General features: G+C 34.3%; 3 protein-coding genes across 3 annotated transcripts; 2 read left to right on the forward strand and 1 right to left on the reverse strand.

The window, feature by feature from the left end:
- The first annotated feature begins 364 nt into the window (after positions 1-364).
- Positions 365-1,666, forward strand: LOC142227941 (uncharacterized). Its single transcript, XM_075298187.1, has 6 exons — positions 365-784; positions 839-943; positions 1,002-1,120; positions 1,171-1,257; positions 1,317-1,529; positions 1,589-1,666. The coding sequence occupies exons 1-6, from the start codon at positions 685-687 to the stop codon at positions 1,664-1,666; spliced, it is 702 nt and encodes a 233-aa protein (XP_075154302.1). The 5' UTR covers positions 365-684.
- A 1,552-nt stretch (positions 1,667-3,218) lies between these two features.
- LOC142227952 (uncharacterized) lies at positions 3,219-8,438 on the reverse strand. Its single transcript, XM_075298198.1, has one exon. The coding sequence runs from the start codon at positions 8,436-8,438 to the stop codon at positions 3,219-3,221; it is 5,220 nt and encodes a 1,739-aa protein (XP_075154313.1).
- A 402-nt stretch (positions 8,439-8,840) lies between these two features.
- On the forward strand, positions 8,841-14,286 carry LOC142227959 (uncharacterized). The gene is made up of 3 exons (XM_075298210.1): positions 8,841-8,980; positions 12,385-14,211; positions 14,277-14,286. Exons 1-3 carry the CDS (start codon positions 8,841-8,843, stop codon positions 14,284-14,286), a joined length of 1,977 nt encoding a protein of 658 aa, XP_075154325.1.
- The last annotated feature ends 916 nt before the right edge of the window (positions 14,287-15,202 follow it).

Here is a 15,202-nt window from a genome sequence, read left to right on the forward strand (position 1 = left end):
TGATATATGAAGTAATAGGGACATTTTTGCCACATCACTTTTGAGGCGTACATGATCACTAATCCCAAACATATTTCATATATCGATGAACTACTTGCGGGTACACCTAAGAGAAATAGTTTTAGAAAAGCAAATAAAACTATAGAAATGTATACTTACTTTAGACCAATTGGGAGATTTCAATTCCAAGAAGAAATTTTCTGGGACGTAAATTTTTGGGCAATAAACATCATAATTTCCACACTCAGGCCCCTCCTTCCCGTGTTTATTTCCTGTGAAAAGCATTTTGTATTATATTTTTGTTTTCAAAATACCAAGATTAACTTACCAATTACGAATCTATTAAATCAAAGCAAAACATTAAAATATCAGCTTTGTGTTGGTCTCGGTGACAGCGTGTATTTATTTAATTCTTCAGAGCCCAACAAACACAAATGCAACGACGTTAAAAGTTTTCGTCAGCGGCTATTTCATATATATATTACAATGGTACCGTTCGCGTACCCAATACATTTTGAAAATTACCACACATTTTTGATTAAAGTCGTTCGTGTATACAAAAAAACCAGTAAAAGTGCGCGAACTGACTTATAATTAAATACAAATGTATACCGGCGATCCGGAAAGTAGTAAGCGGCTTATGTGCCTGAGTAAAAAATAATAATATGGCGCGTATCTCTCAAAATGGAAAAGAACACGATTTTAGAGGAAGAAATTTGTTTTAACAATTTAGTTGAAATTAGTAGTGAAAATTTAGAAAAAACTGTTGTGGACAATTCGAAAGGTTAGTGCAATGCAGTTGTTTGGTATATTTATCATAAAAAACAATATTTTACAGTAAACGAAAGCCTTTCACACAATTTTGAAGAAGTGGATGATGAAACCCAACTGGAAAACTTTCTACAATCGATTGATATGCCCAACATTTTTAATTATTTGAAAGGTAAGCGTCTATTTCTGTTTCGAAAGAACGAAAATTAAGAAAAGATTTGGTATCTCAGATGCAAATGTAACATATAGGAGTCTGCGCTATCTAACTGAACAAAATTTGAAAGAGGCGGTCCCGCCTTTAGGATTTAGAGCAGAGTTTCGAGAAAAACTATCCATCTGGAAAAAAAAGGTATTTTTATAATTGTCTTTGGATCGAAAATTTTATAGACTATATTTTAGTTTTGTATCCAGAAAGATCTTTCGGAGCCTGAAATCGGCCATTGCCGGACACCGTCAAAAAAATCTTTCGGAACTTCCGTACTTAAGGTATATGTTGTTTCTTACTCATTTTGGAGACAATTTAGCTAATTACAATATATTTGAAGGATTTAAATACTTTGCTTAATGAAACGTCAAGGGGGAAGTCAATTCTAGCATTTGAACATCAACATAAACATCTAACAGATTCCCACAGAGATGACATAATATCGATTATTATTGAAGAAGTAATTAACAATAATCTGGTGCTGCACTCCCAAGACTTTTTGGTATTGTTTAATGATATTTGCTCGGTGTTTCCATGCGAAAATGAAATGCAGGTAACTTTTTTAACATTCATCAAATTCTAAAAAGAATACTTTATCCGTATTTGTGGCAGGATTACTATTACATTCCAAGAAAAGGAAAAACAATGCGTGTGGAAAACTGTATTCAAAATACAAGAATAAATACTTGAAAAAGAAACGACTTTTATCACCCACGTTGGATAACCACTGTAAATTGTCAAATCAATCTCACATTCATGAGCACATAGAAATTGGTGAGTCCATTGTTAAGGTATTGAAAACATCTTTAAAACGGGATTGTTCGAATTGGGAAAACGTATGTGAAAGGTGGAAGAAAACGTATCATTTTCGGCAAAATGATTTAAAGAAATTGGAGAACAGAGAATTTCTTCAAGAATGGCCAAAACTGTCACATTCGAAAGCAGCTGAACTGGTTTGTAGTAGTGATGTTAAGTATTCACTTCCAAAAAAATGGATTTTTATTTTCTTTAGATCAATATAGATTTTGATTTGATGTACCCATCAAAGGGTCATTTACTTTTTTCAAATTGGGAAACTTTCAAACAAAAAATACGTAAATACTATGAAGGAAATATCCAAAATGAATATTGCAAACAGTTGCTCAAGTCAGCCATATCTTCAACAAATATAGGTAAATTTATAATTTTGAAGTTATCCTTTGAATAATACGTATCGTCGTCTTTAGATGCGCAAGACTACCTTTATACCATTCAACTTAATGCAGTTTTGCCATCAACAGCAAGATTTAAATGTGATAGTGGAAAACGCACCAAGAAAACAACTATTATTGATTCGCAAGAGCAAGGCCGTAGCCAGGATTTTAATTCGGGGGGGGGTTCAACTTAAAAAAAAAATATTCATATAATCTCATGTGTAGAAAATGTTATTTATGCATATGTATGTATACAATATTTATACCCTGCGCCACACTGTGGAAAAGGGTATTATAAGTTAGTGCATATGTTTGTAACATCCAGAAGGAGACGAGATAAACACATGGTGTCTTTGGCAATAATGCTCAGGGTGGGTCCCTGAGTCGATATAACCATGTCCGTCTGTCCGTCCGTCCGTCCGTCTGTCTGTGAACACAATTTTTTGATCAAAGTCTAGGTCGCAATTTAAGTCCAATCGCCTTCAAATTTGGCACATGTTCCTAATTTGGGTCAGAATAGAACCCTATTAATTCGGTTCAGATTTAGATATAGCTCCCATATATATCTTTCGCCCGATATGGACTAATATGGTCCTAAAAGCCAGAGTTTTGCCCCAATTTGGTTGAAATTTTGCACAGGGAGTAGATTTAGCATTGTAGCTATACGCGCCAAATTTGGTTGAAATCGATTCAGATTTAGATATAGCTCCATATATATTGTATGGTAAAAAAAGAAAACTCGATGAGGGTTTGTGGTGATTGCTCTTTAATCGCATAAAACGTACTGACCTACATTTCTACTTTCTAACAACTTAAAGGTACAAAAAATTTGACATTTCATTCTTAACTGAGAGCCTTCTCTCTTAGTGATGGAAAAACTTATAATTATCGAATACTTGAGGAAGAGTGAATGATACACATAAAGAATATTAAAATAACAAATTTATACAAAACAAATATATCAGATATAAAATTCATAAAAACAGAGAGCCATATTAATTTCACATGTTGATTTCACCAAACATCCTGCCCCCATTGAAACGCTAGTTTCAATCATATTCACCGGATGGTAACACTGCTATCTTGTGCACAGCTCGTTTCAGAATTCCATTTTTCGTTTTAACTTCAACTACTCGTACCTTTCCATCGCGACCTGGGAATAGTTGTATAACCCTGGCAAGAATCCATCGTTGTGGAGGGGTATTGTCTTCATGGACAATAACCAATGAACCAATCTTCAAATTCGATTCCGACTTGTACCACTTGGATTTCTCTTGCAGGCTGAGTACATAGTCTCTAGACCAAAGTCTCCAAAATTGTTGTTTAAGGAAAGCAACCATTTGATATCTCTTCAAGTAGTTACAATTCAAGTGATGCTCAAAACTCTCTTCGGGCAATGAGAGAAACGACGAACCAATAATCATATGAGCTGGAGTCAATGCCTCTCCATCATTCGGGTCATCTGATTTTGCTGCAATCGGCCGAGAATTTAAAATAGACTCGACTTCAACCAAAACTGTTTGCAACTCTTCCAATGTCAAGTGAGCTTGCGATATATTTTTAACAAGGAGAATCTTTGTCGACTTAACAGCTGCCTCCCAGAGACCACCAAAGTGTGGTGATCTGGGAGGTATGAATGAAAACTGAAAACCAGTTATGGCGCAGTACTGCATCAATGAATTTGTGTTTTCTTTATCAAAATATTTCTCTTTAAATTCTTTCAGCTGATTGTTCGCTCCAACAAAATTGGTTGCATTATCACAATAGATTTTCAACGGTATTCCCCGTCTGCCTACAAATCGCTTAAGGCACAGGAGAAATGCATTTGTCGATAAGTCTGACACAACTTCTATATGTAGAGCTTTAGAAGCAAAGCAAACGAAAAGTGCAACATATGTTTTGTAGGGAGCCTTGCCTCTGATGCGATACGATGTATAAAATGGGCCGCAAAAATCGACCCCACAAATCAAAAAAGGCCGATGCGCAATGAATCTATCTGCTGGTAAGTCGCCCATTATTTGCTGTTGTAAGCGAGGTTTATATTTGAAACAATGAACGCAATTTCGGACTACCTTCCGTGCAATTTCTCGAGCATTTATCACCCACACTCTTTCTCGAAGAATTCCGATGAGACATTTAGGTCCAGCATGATAATGTTTCCGATGAAGATATTCAATGAAAAGTTGCGAAAACCGGTGATCTTTCGGCAAAAGTGCAGGGAATTTCGTATCGTACGACAAGGGTGCATTCGCTAGCCGTCCCCCTACCCGAATAATCTCCCGAGAATTATTAAAAATGTTTTTCTCCTCAATAAATGGCGTTAGCTTTTGAAAGCACGGCTTTAGTACTTCATTTTTCTTGATACGTTGGATTTCTTCGCTATATGTCGATTGTTGTATTTCATTTACTATTCTCCAAAAGGCTTGATCGAGTTCGGCACTCGAAATAACCTTGCCTCTATTTTCTTTGTTAAAGACACGATATATGTACACTATTGTGTAAAGAATACGAAGATATGATGACTGTCTATTGATGATTTCCAATATTGCAGAAGGTGGGACACACGCTATATTGAGTACTGTTTTTCGCATTTCATTTAATGGCAATTCGATATTTTGTGCGTTATTGTTTGGCCATTCATTTTCACACTGTCTCAAAAAATTAGGACCTTCAAACCAAATAGTGTCAGCTAATTCATTGGCTAGACAACCCCTTGATACTATATCCGCGGGATTCTGCTTCGACGGCACATGTCTCCATGTTATTTTATGAGTAATATTTTGAATTTCGGATACTCGGTTCGCAACAAAGCAAACGAACGATGACGAATGTTTTTTAAGCCAACTCAAGACTATTTTGGAATCGGACCAGAAAAATATCTTGTAATTATATTTATCGAATTTGTGCCGTATTTTTTCCCAAGTTTTACTGAGTAGTAAGGCCGCACATAACTCAAGCCGTGGGAGTGACTGTTGTACAACTGGGGCAACCTTTGATTTACTGATAAGCAAATTTGACTTGTAGCGGTTATCTTCGAAAGCCCGTACGTAAATGCAACACCCGTAAGCCACGAGGGACGCATCCGCAAATCCATGAATCTGGAACTCTTGCTCTGTTGAGGTCAGCACAAATCTAGGAATTTCTAATTGGTTCAAATACGACAAGCTTTCTCGAAGTTGGTTCCAGCGATTAGCCATGTGTTCGTTTACTGGACAATCCCAATCAAAATTTTGTTTCCATAGTTCCTGAATGAGTATTTTATAAGAGACTGTAATTGGGCTTATAAGGCCTAGAACATCGTAAATCTTTGAGACAGCGCTCAATATTGATCGTTTTGTAATTATTTTAGGATTTTCTAGATCGAATTGAAAAGAAAAAACATCGGATTTAGATTTCCAGATCAAGCCTAGTGTTTTTGATATGTATTCATTGTCTGTTTTTAAGAATATGTCGTCCATTTGAGCTGAGATCTGATTGCAATTCGAATTCCACTTTGACAAAGAAAGACATGCCCTTCCCAAAACTTCTATAATTTCTTCCTTTTTTCTCAATAAATCGGGAATATTCTCCGCCCCTGTGAGTATATCGTCTACATAAACATCATGCCGAAGAACCTCAGTACCAATTGGAAATAAGTCTCGAAATGTATCAGCAATGAATATCAGACTTCTTATGGCCAAAAACGGAGCAGCCGATGTCCCATAAGTAACCGTATTTAATTGGTATAGATTGAGAGCATTTGAATCATCATCTCTCCAAAGTACGAGTTGAAATTTCCTATCTCTTTGATCGACCATAAATTGCCTGTACATTTTACAAATATCGGCACACATAGCAAATTTGTTTAACCGAAAGGCAAGCATTGTGATAATAATTTCTTGTTGAATCGTCGGTCCAACCATTAAAATCTCATTTAAAGAGAAATTTGATGACGTTTTTGCTGAGGCATCAAAGACAACTCTTAATTTTGTAGATGTACTCTGTAATCGAAAAACTGAGTGGTGTGGTATTACATAGTGCTTGTCTCTCAGTTCATCAAAGCTTACTATAGACATATGACCAAGGCTTATATATTCGTTCATAAACTCTCTGTACATTTTTTTGTGTTCTGGATTTTTTTCTAATCGTTTTTCTAGATAACAAAAACGGCGATGAGCAATTTCATACGATGACCCTAATTTGTCAGACGGTTGTTTAAATGGTAATCGAACTTGTATTCTTCCATTTTCATCGAAAATCGTATTTTCTAAATAGTGTCTTTCACACTGTTCTTCTTCTTCTGTCATGGCTGATTTGCTCTCCGTAAACTCTTCTATTTCCCAAAAACGTTTCAACAATGAATCGAGATCGTCGATTTTGGTAACCACATTACACGATGATACTTGTTCAACAGCATTCGAGTCGACTACGCCGCCCACTACCCATCCAAACACAGTATTTTTTAATGAGGGGAGTCCACTGCCTAAAATTATTTTTCCTTCCACAAGAAGGTCAAAGAAAATTTCCGACCCAATGAGAATATCAATTCGTTGCGGAATATAAAAATGCGGATCTGCTAGCAAAATCCCTTCTGGAATGGGCCAACTTCCGATATTTAGTTTTTCGACTGGATGTTGGTACGAAATAGCATTTATAACTAGAAAACATGAAGACCACTTAAATTCGGTTACACGGGATTTTATGAACGCTTCTGTTGTATATTTAATACGGGTTCTATTATTTGACACCCCTGCGATTTCTTGTATAGCCTTCATTAGTGGAAGGTTTAAACGATTGACAGTGTCCTGGGTTATAAGATTTATTTCAGAGCATGAATCTAGAAGTGCTCTAACAGGTTGCCAACTTCCTAATTTATCTTTCATTAAGACGATAGCTGTGGGTAATAAGCTATGACGAAAACTACGAGTTGGTAAAGAGAGTGATGTAGTTACATTAACCGATGAAGTGTTATACGAGGACGAAGATTGTTGAGCCTGTTGGCTTGTAGATGGTTGCAACGAAGATGGTGTGAACGAAGAAGCCGTTGATGAAAGAGGATGCGACGATAATTTCGATGAGGTGTTGGGTGCTGCAGTAGCTTGAGAGAAATTATTGTGCAATGTAGAATGGTGTGAGACACGGCATTCACGACAGCGAGATTTTGACATACAAGCGGCTACTCTATGGCCTTTGCGTAAACAATTGATACAAAGAGAGGCTGTTTTAACGAAATCAAATCGATGAGGTATAGGAAGAGCTAAATACGACGAACAATTGCTTATGAAATGCTCTTGAGACTGACAATACTCACACAATGCATGTGACGTCACGTAAGCTGTTGCTGGACGTCGGTCTTTTGGTTTATGCTTGTACTCTGAATGGTTTGAATCACTGTAACAGGGCTGTGCCGTTTCCAGAAATTGACATCGCCTGCTAAGAATCGCATAACATTCATCCCATGATGGCAGTTTTTGCAAATTTTGTTTTTCATTGTAAACCGTTTTCGACTCGGGATCAATTTTCGACAAAACGATATGTATGATTATAGCGTTCAGTACATCTTGTTCGGAACCTATTGATAATAAAGAGGATCTAATAGCAGCAACGTTGTCTAAAATTGATCGCAATCCAGTTGCACTAGGCTTAGAAATCGAACTTATGGCGAACAAAGAATTAATGGTGTCAATGAAAATGAGTGACTTATTATCATATCTTTCTTTTAATCGATTAATGGCGCGTTCATAGTTTCCTTCCGTAACGGGAAATGGTTCTATGACCGCCAAGGCTTGTCCACTTAAGCAATTGAGTAGGTAATTAAATTTATCAATCACAGGTACCGACGAATCTTCATGAACAAGTTTATCAAATGTGCTTATAAATCTTGAAAATTCGGAATATTTGCCATCAAACTTTGGTAATTTAAGCTGAGGCAGACGAGACTGATGAGCTGTATGGTTCTGGGTGACATTAAGCAAGCTTTGGTCTAAGTTACTTGACCGACGATTTGTATTTAATCGCTTTAGAATGGCCGCTTTTGCTGAAATAAATAATTCCTCTATTTCAGATCTGGCCGAATCGGAAGAATTTAATTTTTCGATTTGTGATTGGATATGACAAATCTGCTTGAAATATGACTCAAGAATCTGTAACCGACATTCAAGAATCGTTTCATCTACAACATCACCGTCCTTTTCAATTTTTGTTTTGACATTAGTAATATTTCTTTTCATAGTTGAGCGCTGTGACTTCAACGCCGTTAATTCTGCGTTCGTTGTATCATCGTTTCCCATCGTGGCAGTGGCTTTTAAACTTTAATCAAAGTAGTTTGTTTTTTGTTCAAAATAGATCAACAAATGTTTCTCCAACTCTAGCTTTGATAGCAAAAACACTCATTCACAATAGATAAATAACCCAATACAATGAGTGAACGACGATTGTTGGGGTAAGAGATTAAGAGAATTGGTTTAGGTTTCGAAAGAGAGGCAAAGTTGTACTCTCGGTGAAATGATGTTAAAGAAAACGAAAAATTTATTCCAATCCAACGGTAAACGATGATGTGTATGTTTGTATATTGGTAGATTTGATAAAACCAAAAAGTGTACTTACAACATACCAATGCGACTGTCCACGTTGTTGTTGTTTTCTTTGTAGACTTACTGTGCTTTACACTTTTCTTACTCCGTTGTTGCTTGATGGATAACGATGACGAAGGGCATGAAGAGATGGTAGGTGACGATGATTATGTTTTGAAACTGGTCGTGATGATTGACGAAATGGTGGGGGAGGCTAGCAATAATGCACAAATAACTCGAACCTCAAATCTCCGACGAAGGTATATGATGAGTGGGGGGGTGATCAATGCAAATTTCTCGATGACTTTAGATTGATTGTGTGTGTGACTTTCAGCAACTAATGTATGACCTTTCGATGACAAAATTCTCAATGATGAAATAATTCGTCTCGACGATAATAAATGCTAATTTCTTTTGACCAGAACAAACTCTCCTGGTCCTGTCACGGTCGCCAGATTTATGTATGGTAAAAAAAGAAAACTCGATGAGGGTTTGTGGTGATTGCTCTTTAATCGCATAAAACGTACTGACCTACATTTCTACTTTCTAACAACTTAAAGGTACAAAAAATTTGACATTTCATTCTTAACTGAGAGCCTTCTCTCTTAGTGATGGAAAAACTTATAATTATCGAATACTTGAGGAAGAGTGAATGATACACATAAAGAATATTAAAATAACAAATTTATACAAAACAAATATATCAGATATAAAATTCATAAAAACAGAGAGCCATATTAATTTCACATGTTGATTTCACCAAACATATATTTTACGCCCGATATGGACTTATATGGACCCAGCAGCCAGAGTTTTATACCGATTTGCTGAAATTTTGTACAAACATAATACTAAGTGTGCAAAATTTGATTGAAATCGGCTCAGATTTAGATATAGCTCCCATATATATCTTTCGCCCGATATGGACTTATATGGCCCCAGAAGCCAGTGTTTTGGCCGAATTTGGTTGAAATTTTGCACTAGGAGTACAATTGGTAGTATAGTCATGTGTGCCAAATTTGATTGATTCAAATTTAGATATCAGTTCAGATTTAGATATAGCTTCCATATATATTTTTCGCCCGATATGGACTTATATGGACCCAGAAGCCAGAGTTTTATCCCGATTAGCTTGAAATTTTGCACAAGGAGTACAATTGGTGGTATAGTCGTGTGTGCCAAATTTGATTGAAATCGGTTCAGATTTAGATATAGCTTCCATATATATGTTTTTCTGATTTCGACAAAAATGGTCAAAATACCAACATTTTCCTTGTTAAATCGCCACTGCTTAGGCGAAAAGTTTTAAAAATTACTCTAATTTTCCTAAACTTCTAAAACATATATATCGAGCGATAAATCATAAATAAACTTTTGCGAAGTTTCCTTAAAATTGCTTCAGATTTAAATGTTTCCCATATTTATACCCTGCGCCACACTGTGGAACAGGGTATTATTTTTTACTAAAATTGTGTTCCACCCTAGTGCATTAGCCGACTTAATTTTTAAGTCTATAGGTTTTGTAGAAGTCTATCAAATTCTGTCCAGATCGAGTGATATTTAAATGTATGTATTTGGGACAAACCTTTATATATAGCTCCCAACACATTTGACGGATGTGATATGGTATCGAAAATTTAGATCTACAAAGTGATGCAGGGTATAATATAGTCGGCCCCGCCCGACTTTAGACTTTGCTTACTTGTTTTATTATATTAAATTGAGCCGACGGGCTTTTTGGGCAGCAAATAAATCAATGACTTCTTCAGTCGGCACATTTATTCGGCGATGAACCGACATTAATGTCAATCCATTGAGTCTACTCTCGCTAGTCGAATTTCTAAGATACGTCTTTAATCTCTTCATTGTTGAAAATGAACGTTCGGATGAGCACGTAGTAACTGCAGGGATGGAAAATGCAGTACTGTAGTACTTTTTTCAATACTTTTTCACCCCAGTCAGTACCGTAGTACCCCCGCGAAGGATTTAGTACCTTTTGTGTAGACATTTTTGAGTGGATATCACATTTATGGTACAATAGCTTTGACAAAATATTTTACTATTTTGAGAAAGTCTTTATCAACCTTATTTGCTAATAGTCTTTTACAAATATGGCAGAAATGTTCATGTGGGAAGAAAATCTCGATTTTGTAAAAGGCATAGTCAAAAACAGGATTTTATTGAACTTCAAGAAAGTTTTAGTCGAAAAAAGAATGCGATTCTATATTATCGATTTTTTATTTCGGTAGAAAATGTTGTCAAAATTTTATTTCTATATAGAATTTTTGCAAAATTTTATTTTTATAGATAATTTTGTCAAAATTTTATTTCAATTGAAAATTTTGTAAAAATTTTATTTCTATAGAAAATTTTTGCAAAATTTTATTATATAGAAAATTTTGTCCAAATTTTATTTTCTTTAAAATTCAGTCTCTTGACAATAATCTTCCAGTGAAATTTTTTGTTGAAATTTAGTAAAAAGTACCTTTTCCGCTCAAAAAATACCTTTTTTGTACTTTCATAAAAATTGTATTTTCCATCCCTGAGTAACCGGCAAAGTGACCAAGGTTAGGTTAGGTTAGGTTAGGTGGCAGCCCGATGTATCAGGCTCACTTAGACTATTCAGTCCATTGTGATACCACATTGGTGAACTTCTCACTTATCACTGAGTGACCAAAATTTTTAAAAGAATATGCACGTTTGGAAATATCTCTTTATTGCACTTTCCAAGTGCTTCCATCGCTGAATTAGGCAGGTTCTTTTCGCAGTTTTGCGCCATTTCATTTACAAACAAAGCGAGTCATGTTCACAAAAAGAACAACAAACACACATAAAAAGCAGAAAGACATTTTCCAAAAATGAAATTTGTGGTGCGAGAACAAAAACAATTTGTTTTTTTTCGACCGTCGTTTGACGGGCTTTTCAACTAGTATTCTAGGATTTGTGCAAGTTTTATAGGTAAGCGTTCTTCAAAATAAAACCTTCAGCTTTTCTTCAACATCTTCGATAAGATTTTTCTATGCAGCTAAAAATATATATTTATTTATATAAAAACATTCATTCATTTCGGGGGGGGTTTGATCCCCCTCATCCCCCCCCCCCTGAATACGGCCTTGCGCAAGAGAGTCTAGTTTTACGTCTGACTACCCTTAATGACTATCGCGGTAAAATCAATTCAATTATAAACAAATATTATTCGGCTGGAATAACAATTCAACCCTTTATAATAGTGCATGGTTTATCAGAGTCCGAGTTAATAAGCTTTTACGTATATTTTAATGACAATTTGATAAAATTGAACTCGTTTATAGAAAGTTTAAATATTTGCTTCAAAATATTTCATACATTGTCATTAAAGTATCCAGAAGCATGCGTAAATTCTTGGATGTTTATTCAAAAATATTTTTACAATATTCAAACAGTTTTCGATTTTAAATCTGTAAATGTCGCATCTCTTATAAGTTTTTTGCAACAGTAACTAAAATATTTCAAGAATATTTCTTTGTTTTATGTGTTATAAGATCTATGACAGATCAAATATTTTAGTAAACCACTTAAAAAATGATAATTTGCTTTCAACGAAACTTCTAAGGCTTCAGTGCGTGCAAAATAATTGCATGCAAATATTTACTAGATTTACATCCTTTCGGATGCATTTGGATAGACATCATGGAAAGCACCAAATTATAAATATTAGAAATAATATTCAAAACACCGAACTGTCTCCAAGTACAAACACAGACGATATGCATAAATTAGAAAACAGGTGTACTGAAATCTTGCCAGATTCAAGTCCAATTGAAATTACAAGCGGATTTCAAACGGAAAACGTAAAACAAACTTTGGAAACAATTAAAAAGAAAGTGTTAATGCTCACATTGCAGTTATACCAAGAAAACCATATGCCCCGAAGTCGTGTTTTGGAAATTCAAAATTCCGTCTCGATGGTACTTTTGCCTATATCAAATTTGATAGAAAATCATATAATTGCAAGTGAAGTTACTGATGATTTTAGACATGTATTGAATTTTCTGAAGGATCCATTTAATTACATTAAAAGCGAATATAGATTTTTAAAGACTCTCAAAGAAAGACAATTATATGAATCGCCAAAAACATTTCAAATTAGTAACATTATATCAGAAATGATTGTTAACGGAAACCCAGATTTGTGTGCAAAATCCGCCACCATTTATATAATGCCTTTAAAATTTATGTTTGAGTCTATCTTTAAAATTCCGAAACTGTTACAGCAAACTTTAGCAAATACAGAACAATGTTTAAATTCTAATGGTATTTATAATAACTATGCAAGTGGACAGTTGTTTAAAGAAAAAGTTGCAAACAGCGGCTTTCCGCTTACAATTCCATATGTTCTTTATCTGGATGATTTTCAAATAAATAATCCTTTAGGAAGCCATACCTTTTCTATATGTGGCTGCTATATAAATTTTCCAACAATGCCACAACATTTGCTTTCCAAATTAGAGTTCATATTTCCGGTAGCATTCATACCGACCGCAGACTTAAAAAAACATGGAAATGAAGTTTCATTTCATCATTTATCACAAGAGCTGAAGAAACTAGAAAATGGTGTAGAAATCACTGTGGAAAATAAAGTTTACTCAATACGTTTTATTTTAGGTCTGATCGTTGGAGATAACCTAGCTTTGAACAGTATTCTAGGATTCGTCCAGTCCTTTCACTCGAAACGATATTGTCGTGTTTGTTTAAGAACTAAAGAAGATATGAAATGTGACAAAACACAATTTGTGCAGATCCTACGGAATGATACCAATTATCACGAAGATCTTTTAAAAAACAATTTTCAAGAAACTGGAATAAAAAACGTTTGTATATTTGAAGATATTCCCAGTTTTCGTGTAACAGATAATTTCTGCTTTGATTTGATGCATGATGTGTACGAAGGGGTATGTGTATATGACGTGTGTAACATTTTACTTGCGTTGATAAATGATAATATTATCACAATGGATGAAATTAATAGCAGAAAGGAACTTTTTCAGTTCGGAGAAATAGAACTTGGTAATAATTCGTTAAAACTAGACTACGAACGATTGAAAAAGTTTAACTTGAAAATGTCTGCTAGTGAAACAGCTTGTTTTGTTCATTTTTTGCCTCCAATGATAGGTGATATCATTCCTTCTGGAAATGTACATTGGGAAGTTTTCACAACTTTGTTACAAATTATTGAATATCTCCTAAAGTCTAGTTACGTTGAATCTGACCTAGTTCATTTGGAAGAACTAATTAAGAGGCATCATACGATGTATGTTAAATTGTATGGATATCTAAAACCGAAACACCATTTTCTAGTTCACTATCCAACTGCAATTAGAAAGTGCGGAGCTCTTAAATTTATTTGGAGCATGCGCTTTGAAGCTAAACATAAGGAAGCAAAAGCATATCTAAGCAACACAACTTCACGGGTTTCCCTATGTCATTCCTTATCTATTAAAGCAGGAATTAAGTTTGAAAATTTTTTGATGAAATACGAATATTCATTAAATAAGGTTTTACATACTAATTCTTCAGAGCAAATTAAAGCTGAGGAAACTGATTTTTATGCAATACGTTATCCTAGTCTCAAAGATGCTGACATTTTTGAAGAAATTTTTTATAAAAAAAAAACTTTATATAAAAAAAATTACTACTTGTGTAGTAATACTATTCAAGTTTTCAAAATTAAACACATTTTAATACAGAATGAAAATATTTTAATTTTTTGTAATCAAGTGAATGTTAAACAATTTGATAATCATTTATAAGCTTTTGAAGTTGGAGCATTAAATGAAAATCTGTCTTTGAAATCAATTGATGATTTTGTAACTTTTCCATTTCACTTGTATCCTATGAATAATGGAAAAATTTATTTTAGGATTAAATACATATAAATACAACTGAAGTCATTCCATAACAGTCTAGTCTGTTTTATATAGTTTTATGATTATTTTAAAAATCTTACGAGTTCAATTTTACTTGTAATTAAATTAATGAATTGAGTAATATTATTTTTTATCCTTTAAGGTAAGTACTATGTTCGCTTTTCGCGTTGAATTTTTCGTGGTTACTTTATTAAAACAGCTCAATACAAAGCAGATACATTGACTCAATTGATGCGCAGTTTCTTGTTACTCTAGATTTCGACAAGACGTTACAAGAATAAGTTTGTTATCAATTATAATTTTGATTATTTAAAGAAAAGTAATCGCGAAAATAACGTGGTTTTCAACTCGAAAACCGAACATAGTACCCACCTTTAAATAATAAAATTTGTAATAAAAATTGTATTTCTCTTATACACGTATGTATAAAAACAAACAAGGATATAACATTGAATTGGAGAATATTTTATTTAATCAAATGTATAATATGGTTGTGTTAAGTTTTAATAAAAAGAAATAGCATATTTGAAAGGTTTTTTATTTCTCGGGGGATGTCAACCCATTGGTTATGTGGTT

This window comes from Haematobia irritans, chromosome 1, assembly GCF_050003625.1.
Source record: "Haematobia irritans isolate KBUSLIRL chromosome 1, ASM5000362v1, whole genome shotgun sequence".
NCBI classification, from domain to species: Eukaryota; Metazoa; Arthropoda; class Insecta; order Diptera; family Muscidae; genus Haematobia; species Haematobia irritans.

Bases quoted from the DNA above. Each gene is read 5' to 3' on its own strand.
- LOC142227941 (XM_075298187.1), top strand. From the start codon at position 685: ATGGAAAAGAACACGATTTTAGAGGAAGAAATTTGTTTTAACAATTTA. The intron at 785-838 runs GTTAGTGCAATG...AATATTTTACAG, and splicing joins TGTTGTGGACAATTCGAAAG to TAAACGAAAGCCTTTCACAC. The intron at 944-1,001 runs GTAAGCGTCTAT...TTGGTATCTCAG, and splicing joins CATTTTTAATTATTTGAAAG to ATGCAAATGTAACATATAGG.
- LOC142227952 (XM_075298198.1), bottom strand. From the start codon at position 8,438: ATGGGAAACGATGATACAACGAACGCAGAATTAACGGCGTTGAAGTCA.
- LOC142227959 (XM_075298210.1), top strand. From the start codon at position 8,841: ATGGATAACGATGACGAAGGGCATGAAGAGATGGTAGGTGACGATGAT. The intron at 8,981-12,384 runs GTATATGATGAG...GCATTTGGATAG, and splicing joins ACCTCAAATCTCCGACGAAG to ACATCATGGAAAGCACCAAA.